The sequence below is a fragment of the Pan paniscus genome, chromosome 7 (assembly GCF_029289425.2).
Source record: "Pan paniscus chromosome 7, NHGRI_mPanPan1-v2.0_pri, whole genome shotgun sequence".
Lineage (NCBI taxonomy): Eukaryota > Metazoa > Chordata > Mammalia > Primates > Hominidae > Pan > Pan paniscus.
The window spans coordinates 21673715-21691205 of NC_073256.2; the positions used below are offsets into that span (position 1 = coordinate 21673715).

The following is a 17491-nucleotide window of genomic DNA, read 5'->3' on the forward strand; positions in this document are numbered from 1 at the left end:
CATTAATGTCTGGTTGTCTCAGTTTTAGGGAGGGTAAGACTGATGATCGAGTGCACCCTTAACCCTCGCTTATCAAATTCCCTACCAAGCTTTTCACCAAATGGTTCTAAAACAGTCCATTGATGATTGCTTTAGACCTATAATTTCATTCAGTGTTGCAATATGGTGATTTTATTATTCTATCATCCCTTTTTCATTTATTAGTTGGGGAAATTCTATAAAGAAGGCATTTCCTTAACTATTGTTCACCCTAAAACGCAGTTTGTACTGAAAATGCAGAATAAATTTCTGGAGTGATAAGTTGGTGCTGTAACAAGCTCTGATTATAAATGAAACTATTTAATTGTCATCATGAACTCATGGATGTTTATATATTTGTGTGCGTCAATCAATTGTTATCATTAGTTACTGCAGTTAGGAAAAATGTCTCATCTGTGGCCATTGGGCTCCCCTTTGATTTGGAGCTGGTGTTCTTTTGGTGCGACCCTTCAGTCTTTGACATGTCTTATTTCTAGCACAACAAAATAACTCAGGCTTGTCTTGTACATCTTATGTTCCAGACTTGGAGGCTGCCATTTCTCCAAGTAGTCCTGGAGATTCTCAAATGCTAAAGTGAACCAACACACTGCCCTAAGACCAGAAAGGAGAAAAAATGGAAGTTCTGGGTTCTGCCAAAGGACTATTTCACTGAGCAGACTGCTGAGACCTCTGAATTATGTGGACACTGAGAATCAGTCATGTGTTGGGGCCGGCGTGGTGGCTCATGCCTCTAATCCCAGCACTTTGGCATTTTGGGAGGCCAAGGCGGGTGGATCACCTGTGGTCAGGAGTTCGAGACCAGCCTGGTCAACATGGTGAAACCCTGTCTCTACTAACAACAAAAACAAAAACAAACCCCAAAAATTAGCCGGGTATGGTGGCGGGCACCTGTAATCCGAGCTAGTCGGGAGGCTGAGGCAGGAGAACTGCTTGGGCTTGGGAGGCAGAGGTTGCAGTGAGCTGAGATTGTGCCACTGCACTTCAGCCTGGGCGACAAGAGTGAAACACCATCTCAAAAAAACAAAAACAAAAACAAAAAAGAATCAGTCACGTGTTGGTTTGTGGATCAAACAAAGTGGAGGTGACATCACTGAAGCCTAGGACATCACTCCCCTTTTCCAGGCAGGCTTTGTGGTTTGACCTGTCTCACATTCCAACCCATGCACCCTAACCCCCTACTTCTTTACCTCTTCCAATTGAGACACAAGATTCATTTTGGCCCAAAGGAGGTATACTTCAAAAGCAATTTTCCTTTATTAAAAGAATGCTTATAAAAAGTTCATTTCACTTCTGCGTCATTTCTTCTGGTCACTCCCAGCTCACTTGCAGCACTTGGCCTTCCCTCCGTAACAGGTGCCTTGAATTTTGGTAAAGATCGGGCAGGCAGAATAGAGACATTGCCCTCCACTGCTGACGCAGTTGTAATGATCAGATCTGTGGCCAAGGCCTGTGAGAAAGTTACCACCTGTAAGGAGGGAACACAAACACTTCAGACTCATGGCTTGTAGCTGCAACGATTTGAGAACATCTCGCGAAAGCAGAACAAATAACTGCAAAACACCACAGAGTCTTCTCTTCCAAGAAATTTGCCCATGATTGATCTTTGGGGCTACTCATGAAATGAGGTGTCTGAAGAGCTTACTCAGTCTGGGGCTATGCCAGCTGTGGCCAAATACAAGCCAAGGAATGAACAGTGGGGTTCTGAGTGGGGTTTTCTTCTGCTGAGAGATTTTAAATGTGCAGGGAATTCAAGTTATTTTTCCAAACAAGTTTTCTGCCTTGTCTCAACACACCCCAAAATCACATCCTGTGTTTTAGAAATGTGGAAGCAGCTGCCACTCTTCAAACACAGCCTACACTTCCCTCCTTCCATGCCTTCAGTTACGCTGTTCCCTCTGCCTTGAATCCCAGCCCCCTCACTTCCCACATGACTATTTCAGCTGAAATCTAGGATCGTTTCACATCAGGCTGAAATTATGGTTACTCTCTAAAACTTTCATAGTTTTTTTTTCTACTTGGACTTTATTTTGCCCTTCTCCCAGTATCCCAGATCTCATAAATAGAGACAGTACTCTGGAATAGCCTTCTATTCCATGCAACAGGGAACAGTCGCCTGTGATATTCCTGGCGAGGGACCAGCAGGCCGCCATGTTGCAAGTCTCCACTGGTAGGCGTTTTGGACTGAACTGAATCCCCTAGGAAAAGAATTCCTGTGTCGAAGCCCTAACAGTGCCTCAGAAAGTGATTGTATTTGGAGAGAGAAACTTTAAAGAGGTGATTCAAGTTAAACACGGTCATTGGGGTGTGCTCTGATCCATAAGTCTTGCATCCTTATAAGAAGAGATTGGGACAGACACACACAGAGGAAAGACCATGTGAGGACCCAGGGAGGCGACGGTCATCTACCAGCCAAGGACAGACACCTGAGAAGAAGCCAACCCTGCTTCCACCTTGATCGCAGACTTCCTGCTTCCAGGACTGCGAGGAAATACATTTCTGTTGTTTAAACTGCCTGGTCTGTTTATGGGCAGTTTAAACGATAAATCTGGTAGCCTGAGCGGACTAATACAAGAGGCCATCGCCACCCTAGGAGACAGTACATTCTCATGTTGCAGATCTCTGTTGGAAAGATGGCTTTCACACCGATGGAAATTGTCTCATCAGTAACTTCCATCCAAAGGCTATTTTTCCACTTTTTGCAGTAATTCCACTTTTGAAAAACTCTTCTCATTGTCCTCAATGCCTGGTTTCTGGTCCCTTCCCAAACCTCTTCATTCTTCTGTGGATGTGTTTAAGTTGGCCAATACACTTCCCAAAGTTTGAAGCCTGGTATCAATACAGAGTCCCTTCAATGTGTTCCGCCAACCAAGGTAAGTAGAGGCTTCATTTCTCTCATTTTGTTCTCAAAGCAGCACCATCCAATATGGCAGCCACATGCTCCCTGTGGCTGTTCTCTTTTAGGTTAATTGAAATCACCCTAGCCACATTGCAAGTGCTCACGAGCCCTATGTGGCTAGTGGGTGCTGCATTCATCGAACAGCAGATATAGAATCTTTTTACCACTGCAGAACGTTTTATTGAACTTCATTTCAATAGAAGGGACTCTGTATTGATACCAGGCTTCAAACGTTGGGAAGTCTATTGGCCAACTTAAACACATCCACGGGAGAATGAAGAGGTTTGGGAAGGGCCCGGAAACCAGGCATTGAGGAGAATGAGAAAAGAAGAGTTTTTTTGTGTTGCTGTGGAGATGGAAGGGAATTGAGAGGCACTCTGGTTCTCCCATCCCAGTACTCAGGGAAGCATCTTGGGCCAAGGCCACTCATTTGTTCATACAAAACACAGTCTCTTGATTGCCAGCTTATATTCTTTTTCTCTGACTGATTCCTAATGAGGCTGTCTGAGATTGTACTATGTTTTAATAATCTCGCCATAATGTTGACCTCAAGTAAGATCATGACCAGCTAGACTCTGCCAAAGTCTCCACTTTCTGCTTTAGTCTCCCTGCACTGGAGGCTCCCAGTGCTGGAAAGATACTTAGAGGATGCCTACTCCAACCCACGCTGCAAAAGATGGAAACTCTCCAAGTGATTATCTGTTATTAGAGAGATCAACTGAGCATATAAATTTGAAAGCACTTTGAAATCGAGAAGGTTTATACATCTTTGTTCTTGATTGTTCTTCTCAGTAATCAAATGGTTGGGTATATATATGCTGAGTAAGCAGAGGAGGCCCAAATTTAATATGGATGTAGCTTTTTAGAGCCAAGGTAGACTTCGGAACTCAATTAATTCAACCTTTCTGTGATCCTCTCCCCAGATGAAGGAACAAGGTCCAGTGATGTCCTCAGAGCATGTAGCTGGTCAAAGACCAACCCCAGACCAGAATGGATGCCTCCTGATCTCACTTCAGTTCTCATTCCACTTCACCACACCGCTGGTTGACTGTGGTGTCACGGTGCATAACCAGAACTAATTTCTGGCATTACCTTCCAGGATCTAGTACATTATGGGACACAAAAGGAATTGCAGCAAAGTTAGTGAGAGGGTGCTTTGGTTACATTCTGTGTTCCACAACTAATCTACTGTGTGATCTTTTGCAAACCACTCAACCTCTCTAGGCAGCAGCTTCTCAAATTTAAAACGGAGGAGACTACGCAGCCATAAAAAAGAATGAAAGTGTGTCCTTTGCAGCAACACAGATGCAGCTGGAGGCCAATATCCTAAGCAAATTAACACAGGAAAAGAAAGTCAAATACCACATGTTCTCAGTTATAAGTGGGGGCTAAACACTGAGACACTGGGGGCTACTAGAGGGGAAAGGAGGCAGGGGAGTGTGGAAAACTAACTGTGGGGTACTATGCTCATTACCTGGGTGACAAGATCATATTCCAATCCTCAGCATCTGAGTGGGTCTGGGTTGGGGCTGATAATTTGCATTTTAAAACAAGCTCCTAGGTGACACTGAAGCTTCTGGTCCAGAGGCCATACTTTTACAACCTTTGGTCTGGAATATTGAGGTTCCTTCCTGTTGGAGCAGTCTATGCTGCTTTCAGTCTAGGGGCCTTTTAAAAGCACTTGTCTTTACCATTTTCATGACATTTGCCTTCCCTCTTGTGTTAGATATTGCTGTGCGTGTGTCTGTTTCTCTTACGTGCTTTTTAAGGATGTTTGTGTAATCTAAATGCGTCTGGAGATTTTTGTTTTCCAATAATTGTGGACCAGGCAGCCCAAAAAGAACAGCTAGAATATCTGACATACACACACACACACACACACACGCACATGTGCAGTTTGTAGGTATTAGAGAACCAACAGTAAAGAATTACTAGGTCAAGATTTGAGAGAAAGACAGAAACAAAAGCAGGAACATCACATCCTACTAACATAAAAAAAGTTATTATGAAGGCATGAAACATTTTGAAATAAAGAAGACCTAAATGAGTGGAAATGCTCTGTTAAAACATTTGAAGATTTCTTTTTTAAAAAAATTAATCTTCTGCTTCAACCAAATACCATGAGAATCCCCAGAGGTTCTAATTTGACAAAGTGATTCTAAATTTTATTTGGAAATTCAAAGGGCCGAGAATAGCCAAGACACATTTGGAAAAAAGGTGAGAGGTCTTGCTTTACTGTATTTCAAGACTAAGTATAGAGCCACTGTAATTAAGGCAATGTGCTGATGGCACAAGGACAGAAAAATGTCCAAATGGAATAAGATAGAGTGTAGAAAGAGGCTCATGCATACATGGAGAATTGATGTAGAATAGTAGTGGCTCAGCAGAACGGTGGGGAAAAATAGTCTTATCAACAGTTGGTTCTGGGCTGGGCATGGTGGCTCATGTCTGTAATCCCAGCACTTTGTGAGGTAGAGGCAGGCAGATAACTTGAGGTCAGGTATTTGAGACCAGCCTGGCCAACATGGTGAATCCTGATCTCTACTAAAAATACAAAAATTAGCCAGGTGTGGTGACAGGCGCCTGTAATCCCAGCCACTCGGGAGGCTGAGGCAGGAGAATCCCTTGAACCTGGGAGGGAGAGGTTGCGGTTAGCCAAGATTGTGCCACCGCACTACAGCCTGGGTGACAGAGCGAGACTCAGTCTCAAAAAAAAAAGTTGGTTCTGGACAATCAGATATTCATATTGGGGAAAAAAAATAACTTGACCGTTACTTCATACCGAAGACACACACACACACAGACACACACACACACACACACAACCCATTGCCAGATGGATTATAAGCCTAAATGTAAAAAGAAAAAGGATAAGCTTTTAGAAGACAATATTGGGGACTATCTTCATGTCTTTGATGTAAAGAAAGTCTTCTTAAACAAGATACAAAGTGCAGTAACCTTAGGGAAAAAGGTGGGACACATTCGACTACATTGAAATCATGATAAAAGCCTCTTTTCTAGGAAAGTTTCCATTAAGAGAGTGAAAAATCAAAACACAAAGCAAGAGAAGATATTTGTGATGTATATAATTGTCAAAAGGCTTGCATAGAAAATACATAAAGAACTACAAACCAATAAAAAAAGACAGATAATCCAAAAGAAAACATGGGCAAAAGACCAACAGGTATTTTACAAAAAAGAACCCAGTTGCCTGTAACTATATATAAAAGGGCCCAACTTATTATTTATCAGGGAAATGCAAATTAAAACTCCAGTGAGCTATTGCTACACTCAGCAGGTGGTTAAAATTTAAAAATAATTGATGTTATCAAATGTTGGCAAGGATACAGAGCAAGAGGAACTCTTATTCACTGCTTGTGGGAGTGCAAATTGGTGTAAACAATTTCGGAAAACAGTTTGGCATTGTCCAATACAATTGAATATATGCATAGCCTATGATCCGGTGATGCAACTTTTCAGCATGTAGAAATAGAGGCATAAGGGCACCTACGGGCCAATAGAAATGTGTGCACAAACCAAGCTGTACTATTCAACCTGAATATTAGTGTGGCAAAAGTGTAAAGAATATGAAAAGTATCACCATAAAAGTCAAGTGAGTGATTATTCTTGGGGGTAGGAGGGACTTGTGACTGGGAAGGCTCAAGAATAGCTTCTCATAATTCAATTTAAATATAATAGACTGAAAACAAAAATTCTTTATGTTAATAAAGTGCCTTTCAAGCCCTTTTGAGTTTGGACTGAACCACCATAAGAAAGAAATTTCTCACTGCTACTCAGTAAAAACATATGCACACACCCCAAACTGAAATATGGGTGTAATTAAACAGCATCTACTTTTACTACATGGCATGAAGTAATATTTTCTATTCCCTTAAAAAAACATGGGCCGGGCGTGGTGGCTTGTGGCTGTAATCCCAGCACTTTGGGAGGCGGAGGCAGGCGGACCATGAGGTCAGGAGTTCAAGACCAGCATGACCAGCATGGTGAAATCCCGTCTGTACTAAAAAATACAAAAATTAGCCAGGCTTGGTGGCACGCACCTGTAATCCCAGCTAACTCAGGAGGCTGAGGCAGGAGAATTGCTTGAACCCAGGAGGTGGAGGTTGCAGTGAGCTGAGATTGTGCTGTTGTACTCCAGCCTGGGTGACAGAGCAAGACTCCATCTCAAAAAAACAAAATAAAACAAAACAAAAAAACACGGTAGGCTGAGTGGAGTGGCTCATGCCTATAATCCCAGAACTTTGGGAGTCTGAAGTAGGAGGGTTGCTTGTGCCCAGGAGTTTGAGACCAGCCTGGGCAACACAGTAAGACCTTATCTCTACCAAAAAATAAAAATAAAAAAATTAGCCAGGTGTGGTGGTGCATGCCTGTAGTCACAGTTTCTTGGGAGGCTGAGGTGGGAGGATGGCCTGAGCTCAGGAGGCAGAGGCTGCAGTGAGGCGAGATCACACCACTGCACTTCAGCCTGGGTGACAGAGTGAGACCCTGTCTCAAAAAAAAAAAAAAACAAAGCAAAAACCAAAACCAAAAACCAAAAACCAAAAACCAAAAAAAAAAAACAAAAAAACAAAATCCATTGTAGCAACTGGCAGCATGAAAAGTTCTGCATTTAGAATGCTTTTGTACTCAGCTTTCAGATGGAAAAACTGAGGCATAATTGGAATAAATTAAGCCTATCTGCTGAATACAGTGATGGCCTAGAGAAACTTACAATAGGATCTTACAGAGACTTTCTGAACTGGAGTGCTTGCTTTCAGGATCATCCGTCCCAGCACCTCATTCTGCAGATGAATAAACCAAGGCTTAGCACCACGTGACTCGTGTGAACAAGGATATGGCTGGGATAAAACATGTTCCCGATTCCTCCTGCACGTCCCACCATCATGTCAGGGTCATGGCTGCTTTGGGCTTTGGCCCAGAGAAGCTGACATACACCTGGCTCACAGGAAGCCCCCTCCTATTGACTGGGGAGACCGCTAACCTGGAGAATGTGGATGCATTTCTCAGGAGAGGGAGAGGACTGCCTGCCTGCACACGAGGTGAGTCCAAGGCACCGGCTGAGCTGGCCTGATGGGTGGGGCGGCAGCACCTCACCTGTACCAGGGCACCCCAGGAGGCTGCACCCAGTGACCTGGGCTGAGGATGGGGCCGGCCCCTCTCTCTGCATAGGAAGCTGGCCTCTCTGTGTGGGGAGTCGTCTTGCAGGGGAAGCAGCAATCTCATCCACATAGGATACTGTCTACATGTCCAGGACAAGGATGCAGGCAGCTGCCTGTGACAAGCACCATGACCCTGCCAGGCTCACTCCTTGGCGGCTCACAGACCCTGAAGGCTTGGCAGGGCTTGCCTGCTGCCTTCTGCCAACTGCAGGCCACTCAACCACGGGATGCTTTCCTGCTGCTTGTTCCTTGTCCCCTGGGACACGGAGGCAGCCATCCGAGACTCACATCAGCCCCAGTGTCCCCAGCCCTGGGGATGGGAAACTCTAGCAGGTACCAGAGCTTACCTGAGGCCATCTCAGACAAAAGTAAGCAGAGAGTAAACAGCAGAAGGTAGGAAGTTCTCATGGCGACTGGCAGGCAACACCCAGGATTTCAGGAACTGGGGAGAGGCTGGCTCCTTTGGAGGCTGAGCTGACAGAGGCTTCCAGAGGCTGGAGCGTCACTGTATTTATAAGACTGGTGGATTGCACAACCTCGTCGACGGAACTGAAGGGAGGTGCCACAGTCAAGGGTGAACTTCTAATCGCTAACCCCTGGTGTCATTTGCCCTGAGCAGTCAGCAGTCACATGGCACATTGTCTCCATCTGGCTGCCGCTGGATTTAGCTTTCAGCCTGGAGCCCTGGGGCCAGCTCCTCCTGTTTGGTTTTCTAGGTTAGGCAGTTCTGATGGGGTTTCTGGAAAAGGCAGTTCACACTGGAATCCCTCCTTCTGGATCACATGGAGGAGAGCCACAGGGAAGCTCTGAGCAGGGGGCCGCTCGGCTCTAAGCTGGTGTTGGCCTCTTTAGTTTGATTGTCTTCCTGCAAGACAAACTCAAACTTCACCCCCTTCCCTTGCAAAAGGAGAGCTGGTTGTAATGAAGTTTCTTCCTCTGGCCAAGGCTACCTTCTCATCTCTCCCCTTATGCAGAACACTCTCCTCGATGGACCAACTTTTCTCTTTTCCCACTAGACGTGTTCCTGGGACGTTTCCAAAGGGCACTCCTCAGAAAGTGAGCCCCCAGTGTGGCCCTTGGAGGTCGAGGGTCTGGTCCAGCCTGGGCCCACCCTGCAGAGCTACAGCTGCCAGACTGGGGCGCTGTTAGCGACTCTCCAAGTATCCCTCAGGTTTTCCTTGACTCTAAAGATTTAAGAAACATTTTATTTATTACTGATTTTCATTGTAATTCTGTGAGCAGCTTTCCTGATGTCTCAGTGGCTTATTTGCAAGCAGCAGACGCTGGCTCTCGCTGACCAAGGAAGGGAAGAGTTTATTCGGAGGATATCAGGGTTGGTGGGGGGTGGTGGCATTGCTGGAGAACCCAGCTTGAGGCTCAGTTTCCAGGAATGACATCCACCCTACACTGTCACGGTGGTCCAATGAGAACCCCATGCTGCAGCCACATGGCATGAGACACCCGGAGTGGACTGACCCTCAGCCACTCTACCCCTGGCAGAATGCCGTTCTGCACCCAAACATGAACCTGCCGTATACTCCCACTGCACCCCTGCCAGAGAAAGACAGAGAGAGATCCAGAAAGATGGACAAACAAAAACAGAGACCGAGGAAGAGACAGAGACATGCAGAGAGACAGTAGAGAGACACAGAGAAACAGAGAGATAGAAACAGACAGAGAGAGATGGAAATAGTGAGAGAGAGAGATAGAGAGAAATAGATTCAGAGAGACAGAAAGAAAGAGACAGAAAGATGCAGTGGGATCCTGTAGCTAGCTCACTGAAGCAGTTCACAAAGGGTGTTTGGGAGAAACTTGGAAGAGGCTGAGCCATGCCTGACCTAGGAGCAGTGAGATTGTGGAAAGAGAAAAGAAAGAACCGAAACACAGCTTTCCTTGCTGCTCCTGGGTAAGACATGGCTCAGCCTTTTCCAAGTTCCTCCCAAACACCCTCTGTGAACTGCCTCAATGAGCTAGCTACAGTATTCTATCGGATCTGTTTCTGTCCCTTTCCTTCTGTCTTATTGAAGCCACACTATGATTCTTTGACCAGGCAATATAATCCTCATGTTAGAGAAGAAAAACACTGGGGTTCAGAGAATTGAAACAAATTGCCCAAGGTCACCCAGCTGGTAAATGGAAAACTGGTGTAATGGCCTGGAAAGCCTCATTCCCTAGCCTCTGTGCTGACCGCCTCCTGGGGAGGCTTCCAGGTTATTACACCGGGTGTGGGTTCAATAAGATTGTGAAAGAAAAATGTCTTGGGCACCTTCAAGCTGGGAACTGCTTATTGCGAATCTGCCTCTTTTTCTATTCAAGTCATCTTTTTGCTCCCAGAGATACATGCGTATTTCGATTAACTTTTTTGGAAAGACTTATAATAAATTCAAAAGAATGCAACCGGTCAGGGCGCAGTGGCTCACGTCTGTAATCCTAACACTCTGGGAGGCCGAGGCGGGCAGATCGCCTGAGGTTAGGAGTTCGAGACCAGCCTGGCCAACATGGTGAAGCCCCGTCCTTACTAAAAATACAAAAATTAGCTGGGTGTGGTGGCACACACCTGTAATCCCACCTACTCAAGAGGCGGAGGCCGGAGAATTGCTTGAAACCGGGACACATTGGTTGTAGTGAGCCGAGATCGCACCACTGCACTTCAACCTGGGTGACAAAACCACACTCCGTCTCAAAAATACAATAAAAAGAATGCAACTGTCTGTCTCTCACATACCTGTGACCTGGAAGCCCCCAGTGGTGGGGGCCTTGCTTTGAGCTGTCTCTGCCTTTCTGGACAGAACTAATGTACTTCTTATATATTGATTGATGTCTCATGTCTCCCTAAAATGTATAAAAGCAAGCTGTGCCTTGACCACCTGGAGCACATGTTGTTAGGATTTCCTGAGGCTGTGTCACAGGTACATCCTCAACCTTGGCAAAATAAACTTTTTAAATTAAATGAGACCTGTCTCAAATTTTGGGGGTTTACAAGATAATAAAGTAAAAAATCTCAGAATGCTGCCGGGCACCATGTGAGGTCCGATGGTGTCTGTAGATCCTGGGAGTGAAAGGAATCTAAACCCTGGAATCCTGATTTTCAGGACTGATGTTTTCTGCTCTGAACCTGAAAAACTTTTTTTTTAAATTTTATTTTTATTTTTTATTTATTTTATTTATTTTTTTATTATACTTGAAGTTCTAGGGTACATGTGCACAACGTGCAGGTTTGTTACATATTTATACATGTGCTGTGTTGGTTTGCTGCACCCATTAGCTCATCATTTACATTAGGTATTTCTCCTAATGCTGTCTGTCTCCCCTCCCCCTACCCCACAACAGGCCCCGGTGTGTGATGTTACCCACCCTGTGTCCATGTGTTCTCATTGTTCAATTCCCACCTATGAGTGAGAACATGTGGTGTTTGGTTTTTTGTCCTTGTGATAGTTTGCTCAGAATGGTGGTTTCCAGCTTCATCCATGTTGCTGCAAAGGACATGAACTCATCCTTTTTCATGGCTGCATAGTATTCCATGGTGTATATGTGCCACATTTTCTTAATCCAGTCTATCATTGATGGACATTTGGGTTGGTTCCAAGTCTTTGCAATTGTGAAAGTGCTGCAGTAACATACGTGTGCATGTGTCTTTATAGCAGCATGATTTATAGTCCTTTGGGTATATACCCAGTAATGGGATGGCTGGGTCAAATGATATTTCTAGTTCTAGATCCCTGAGGGATCGCCACACCGACTTCCACAATGGTTGAACTAGTTTACAGTCCCACCAACAGTGTAAAAGTGTTCCTATTTCTCCACCTCCTCTCCAGCACCTGTTGTTTCCTGACTTTTTAATGATCGCCATTCTAACTGGTGGGAGATGGTATCTCATTGTGGTTTTGATTTGCATTCCTCTGATGGCCAGTGATGATGAGCATTTTTTCATGTGTCTCTTGGCTGCATACATGTCTTCTTTTGAGAAGAAACACTTTGCTTTTTAAGGTTACATTTTCAGGATTTCAAGCATCCTGTGAGGGTGCTAGAAGAAGGTCATTTTAGTCCCAGTGTCCAGGGCATCACCCTGTTCCGCTCACGTCCATCAACAGGGTGATGCTGGAGAGCAGAGCTCACTCCTGCGCGCTCTTCAGGAGTGAGGCGCGGTAGCCAGCTCGGAAGGCATGGGAGCCCAGGCGAGATCATAAGGAGGCCAGGTCCCGTGCCATGTGCCCAGGAGAAACCACATACAAGCAGAATGCAGCATCTACTTTCACATAAATATTGCAGTGAGACTGGCTAGAGTCCTGGCTTCATCACTCACAATTGACAAAAGTGTGGCCTTTGTGGGTGGGCGCTGACTAAGGAGACTGATGGGGGCTGTGGCGGCAGAAAGTGCACAAGCCTTTGACAGCCCAGGGATGAGGCTACTGACCCACCTGTGATGAATGACAGTCTAATGGAGGAAATGACACCTGGGATGAGGTTGTAGAGCAGATGGGGGCCAAGTAGATGAAAGTGTGGTGGGAGGACCACGGACATCTCAGGAGAGCAGGGACCAAGGCCTATATAGGAGATGCATGCGTGTGTGTGTGGTGCATGAAGGCTTATGTGTGGTGTGCATTTAGGCTCATATCTTTGTGTGCGTGTGGTGCACATTTAGGCTTTTCCATGTGTGCATTTAGGCTTGTGTGTGTGTCTGCCTGTATTTAGGATTGTGTGTTTGTGTGTGTGCATTTAGATTTGTGTGTGTGCATTTAGGCGTGTGTGTGTGTGTGTACGTGCATTTAGGCTTGTGTGTGCGTGTATTTAGGCTTTTGTGTGTTTGCATTTTGGCTTGTGTGTTTGTGTGTGTGTCCATTTAGGCTTTTGTGTGTGTACATTTAGATTTGTGTGTGTGTGCATTTTGGCTTGTGTGTGTGTACGTGCATTTAGGCTTGCGTGTGTGTGTGTATGTGTGCATTTTGGCTTGCGTGTTTGTGTGTGTATTTAGGCTTTGGTGTGTGCGTGCATTTAGGCTTGTGTGTGTGTGGAGGGTGCACATTTAGGCTTTTGAGGGTCTTATTGAGCAGCTTTGGTTTTCTTCTTCGGCAATAGGGAGGCTTTGGAAGAGGAATTATATGAGCCTGTTGCCATTATAGAACTAGTCTAATATGGAGGTGTTGAGGATGCATGGAGAGGGCGTCAGCTTGGACTTGGGAAGACCCAGGAAGGGGCTGAGGAGCCATTAGGGTCTTACACAACATGGGGAAGGGGGAAGAAATGAGACAGGAACTTGAGGGGAATTAAGAAGCTAAAGTTAACCACCCTCCACTGGCAGATGGAAGGAGCTGGATTTCTGGTCCTGGATGGAAGGAGCTGGATTTCTGGCCCTGGATGGAAGGAGCTGGATTTTTGGCCCTGGCTTGACTGAGTGTGGTGTCAGGCCCTGAGCTGGGTGAGGGGAGGAAGAGCCGGTATGGGAAGATGTTGAGTTATGTAGACAAGTGAGTGTAAGGGGTGCCCTCATTCGCCATCACAGTGGCTGGTGTGTCCTCTGCATGCTGGTCTCTCCCTCCAGTCATCAGTGAAGGCTGACGGAGGGGAGGGGCTGCGTGGGATTTCCACAGTCTCCCCTCACTGGAGGGTCCAGGGTCTGGCATAGATAATCAGTCACTGTTTTGGAATAAATGAATAAACAGAAGAGTGTTGCTATGGACGGAACACATTCCCTGCTTGCATAAATATATAAAAGGATATTTAAGGAGGTAATTAGGCTAAATTAGGTCATAGGACTGGTGGCCTAATAGTTAGACGAAGAGAAATCAGAGCTCTGGGACATGGCGAGAAGGCGTGATGCACAAACCAAGAAGCAGCCCTCACCGGGAACCGAATCAGCCTTCATCTTCATCTGGAGCTTCCAGCCTCCAGAACCATGAGAAATAAACTTGCATTTACCCAGCCTGTGGCACATTGTTGTGGCAGCTGGTTAGACTTATACAAGTGTTGTCTGTATTCTTGGTGAACTCTTCATTTCTTCTAGGACAACAAAACTCCGGGGACTCCATTCCTAGCAGCACCCCAACCTCCTGTTACCCTCACTCCTATGGGGGCTTCCTCTTCAGGGAGGAACTTCAGATTTTTAAGACATGGATGCTTTGTTTTGGTTTGAGACTGTGCAAGTCCCATAAGTGGTGAGCACAATTTGGAACACTATTCCTTATTCCCTTACCCACAATAGTTTGTGTTTTTTTGACAGAGTCTCACTCTGTTACCGAAGTTGGAGTGCACTGGTGCAATCTCGGCTCACTGCAAGCTCTGCCTCCTGGGTTCTGGGCATTCTTCTGCCTCAGCCTCCCGAGTAGCCGGGACTACAGGCAACTGCCACTATGCCTGGCTAATTTTTTGTATTTTTAATAGAGATGGGATTTCACCATGTTAGCCAGGATGGTCTTGATCTCCTGACCTCGTGATCTGCCTGCCTCGGCCTCCCAAAGTGCTGGGATTACAGGTGTGAGCCACCCCGCCTGGCCTTTTTTTTTTTTTCTTCTTTTTTTCAAGACAGACTCTCACACAGTGTCGCCTAGGCTGGAGTGCAGTGGCATGGTCTCGACTCACTGCAACCTCTGCCTCCCGGGTTCAACCAATTCTCATGCCTCAGCCCCCCCAAGAAGCTGGGATTCCAGGCGTGAGCCACTGCACCCGGCCACTCGCAGTAGATCTTGATTATGATCTGCTAAAGGCACGTCCTTGACTGCTGACCTCACAGGCCACGCCACTGGCAGCTGCCCAGAGCAGGAGCTGTTTGTGTCAGGTGCTTGTCACAGCTCTGGAGCGTGAGACCTGAGTGTGAAGAGGGGAGGGGGTCTGGGGTGGGACAGAAGCTGTGTAGGGCAGTACCTGCCCTGGGGCTCCACCTGCAAGGTCAACAGGACACAGTCCTTACATGGTGGGGTTGAGCTGGTTTCAGTCCCAATTCAGGAGCTCCTCAGAGAGTCAGTTCCACCCACGTAGGTTGGAGCTAGCTCCTCAATGCCACTGTGAAGGATAACGAAGGACACAGCCTCACCAAGCACCGCCCCAGCCAGGTGCAACGCCACTGTGAATGTGTCTAGTCCTCAGGACCACGAGAGGCTGTGTTTGAAGGGAGCTGAGCCAGCCCCTGAGTCAGACAGAATGGATTCAGCTTCTGTGCCTCTGTGGAGAGGCAGGGCCAGCTGGGTCTGGCACTCACCTGTCCTGCTGCTAGTAGCAATGGTAAACTGTCTAACACCAGAGGATTACGTGGGTTTAACACATTTATGCGCACAGATGAGAAGTGTTCAATTAGTGCTAGTTCTTACCATGATTATTTCTATTCTTTCCCATATTATGAGGTCATCATTACCCCATTTCCTAGATCATACACCTAGACTGGCAGAGAATAATGTACAGGTAATGAGTGGTACATCCAGAACTGACCCAAGCCATCAGCATAGGGGGTTGAGTGTCATCCTCTCTTTTGCAGGCAGGACATCCCAGTGCTAAGGAGAGTGACCTCAGACACCAGAGACACAGCAAGTGCAGCAGAGCTGATGGCTCTGGGAACACTGGTCTTCATAGTCTTCCCCGTTGTTGGTTTTGTTGTCTTTATTTACAAATAAAGTAAATATTTATTATTTGTAGATAACATTTTATTTATAAAGATAATATACGTGTTGCAAAAAGTTAAAACAATACTGATGTGTAGCAGCAGAAAAGGAAAGTTGTCTTGAATCCTATTTCTCATGGATAAACAGATTGCTAACAATTGGGTTTCTCTCAGCTAATGACATTCTCTTCTACACACGTGAAGGTATCTATTCATGTACACTTCAATACTTACAGCTTGTAAAAAGGAAACACTTTGTAATACTGATCTGCAGCTTGCTTGTTTTCCTTTCCACCTAGCAGTTGTATGTCTTTCAGTATTTTAGATCAAATCCATTTTTATAGTACATGCATTTTCAGTTGATCCTTGAACAACTCGGGCCTGAACTGTACAGGTCCATTTACACATGGATTTTCTTCCACCTCTGCCCCCCCGAGACAGCAAGACCAACCTCTCCTCTACTCCTCCTCCTCAACCCACTCAATGTGAAGATGATGAGGATGAAGACCTTTGTGATTATCCTCTTCCACTTAATGAAGAGTAAATATATTTTGTCTTTCTTATGTTTTCTTTAATAACTTTTGTCTCTAGCTTAGTTTATTGTAAGAATACAGTATATAAGACATATAACATAGAAAAAGTATGTTAATATTTTATTGATAAGCCTTCTGGTTAGCAGTAGGCTATTAGTAGTTAAGTTTTTGGGGAGTTGAAAGTTATATGTGAGTTTTTGACTGTGCCTCATGTATAACTTTTCATGTACTTATTACCCAGTGTGATCTACTGATACAATGCAATCCGTATCAAAATCTCATTGATTTTTTTTGGCAGAAATAGAAAGTCCATCTTCAAATTTATAGCAAACACCAAGGAACTCTAAATAGCCAAAACAATCTTGAAAAAGAAGGAAGTTGGATGACTCAAACTTCCTGACTTTAAAACTCATTGCAAAGGAACAATAATCAAAACAGTGTGGTACTGGCATAAAGACAGACATATAAATAGTGGGATAGAAGAGAAAGCCCAACAGTAAATTTTTGCATATGTGGTTAAATGATTTCCAACAAGGGTGCCACTACCACTGAAAGGGAGAAAAGACAATCTTTTCAACAAATGGTGCTGGGAAAATTGGATATCCACATGCAAAAGAATGAAGTTGAACCCTTGGCTAACAGCATATACAAAAATTAACTCAAAACGGATCAAAGACCTAAACACAAAAACTACAACTACAAAACTCTTAGAAGAAAATATAGGGGAAAAAGTTCACGATAATAGATTTGGCAATGATTTCTTGGATATGACACCAAACACACAGACAATAAAAGAGAAAATAGATAAATTGATCTTCATCAAAATTTAAAAAATATTTTTGTGCATCAACATACACTATAAATGGAATAGAAAGGCAAGTCATAGAATGGGAGCAAATATTTGCAGATTTTATGTCTGGCAATATTTTTATGTCCAGATATATAAAGAGCTTCTAAAACTCAACAACAAACAACCAAACATGATTTAAAAATGGGCAAAATAGACATTTGTCCAAAGAAGATATACAGATGCTCAGTAGAATACTTTTTAACCACATTCCTATAAGTGGACATTAGATTGTTTCTATTTTTTTTACTACTATAAGAGTGGTGCAGTTATCACTGTTATAATACCAAATGTATGTATATACATATATTTACAAGTAAATATAAATTATTACTCATGTAACAAATATATACTAAGAACCTGTAAATGCTTGGTCCCTGCTTTAAAGGAGGAGGACTAGTGAGCCTA

At 44.7% G+C, this 17491-nt stretch overlaps 1 protein-coding gene across 1 annotated transcript; it reads right to left on the minus strand.

Annotated features, from left to right (window-relative positions):
* Window positions 1-234: 234 nt before the first annotated feature.
* Window positions 235-9277, minus strand: DEFB1 (defensin beta 1). The gene is made up of 2 exons (XM_003805347.5): window positions 8463-9277; window positions 235-1504 (listed from the first exon to the last, which is right to left on the minus strand). Exons 1-2 carry the CDS (start codon window positions 8521-8523, stop codon window positions 1359-1361), a joined length of 207 nt encoding a protein of 68 aa, XP_003805395.1. The 5' UTR covers window positions 8524-9277; the 3' UTR covers window positions 235-1358.
* Between the last annotated feature and the right edge of the window lie 8214 nt (window positions 9278-17491).

Coding starts and splice junctions, on each gene's coding strand:
- DEFB1 (XM_003805347.5), bottom strand. CDS start 8,523: ATGAGAACTTCCTACCTTCTGCTGTTTACTCTCTGCTTACTTTTGTCT. Junction 1,505..8,462: donor TTTGTCTGAGATGGCCTCAG/GTAAGCTCTGGT, acceptor CCCTCCTTACAG/GTGGTAACTTTCTCACAGGC.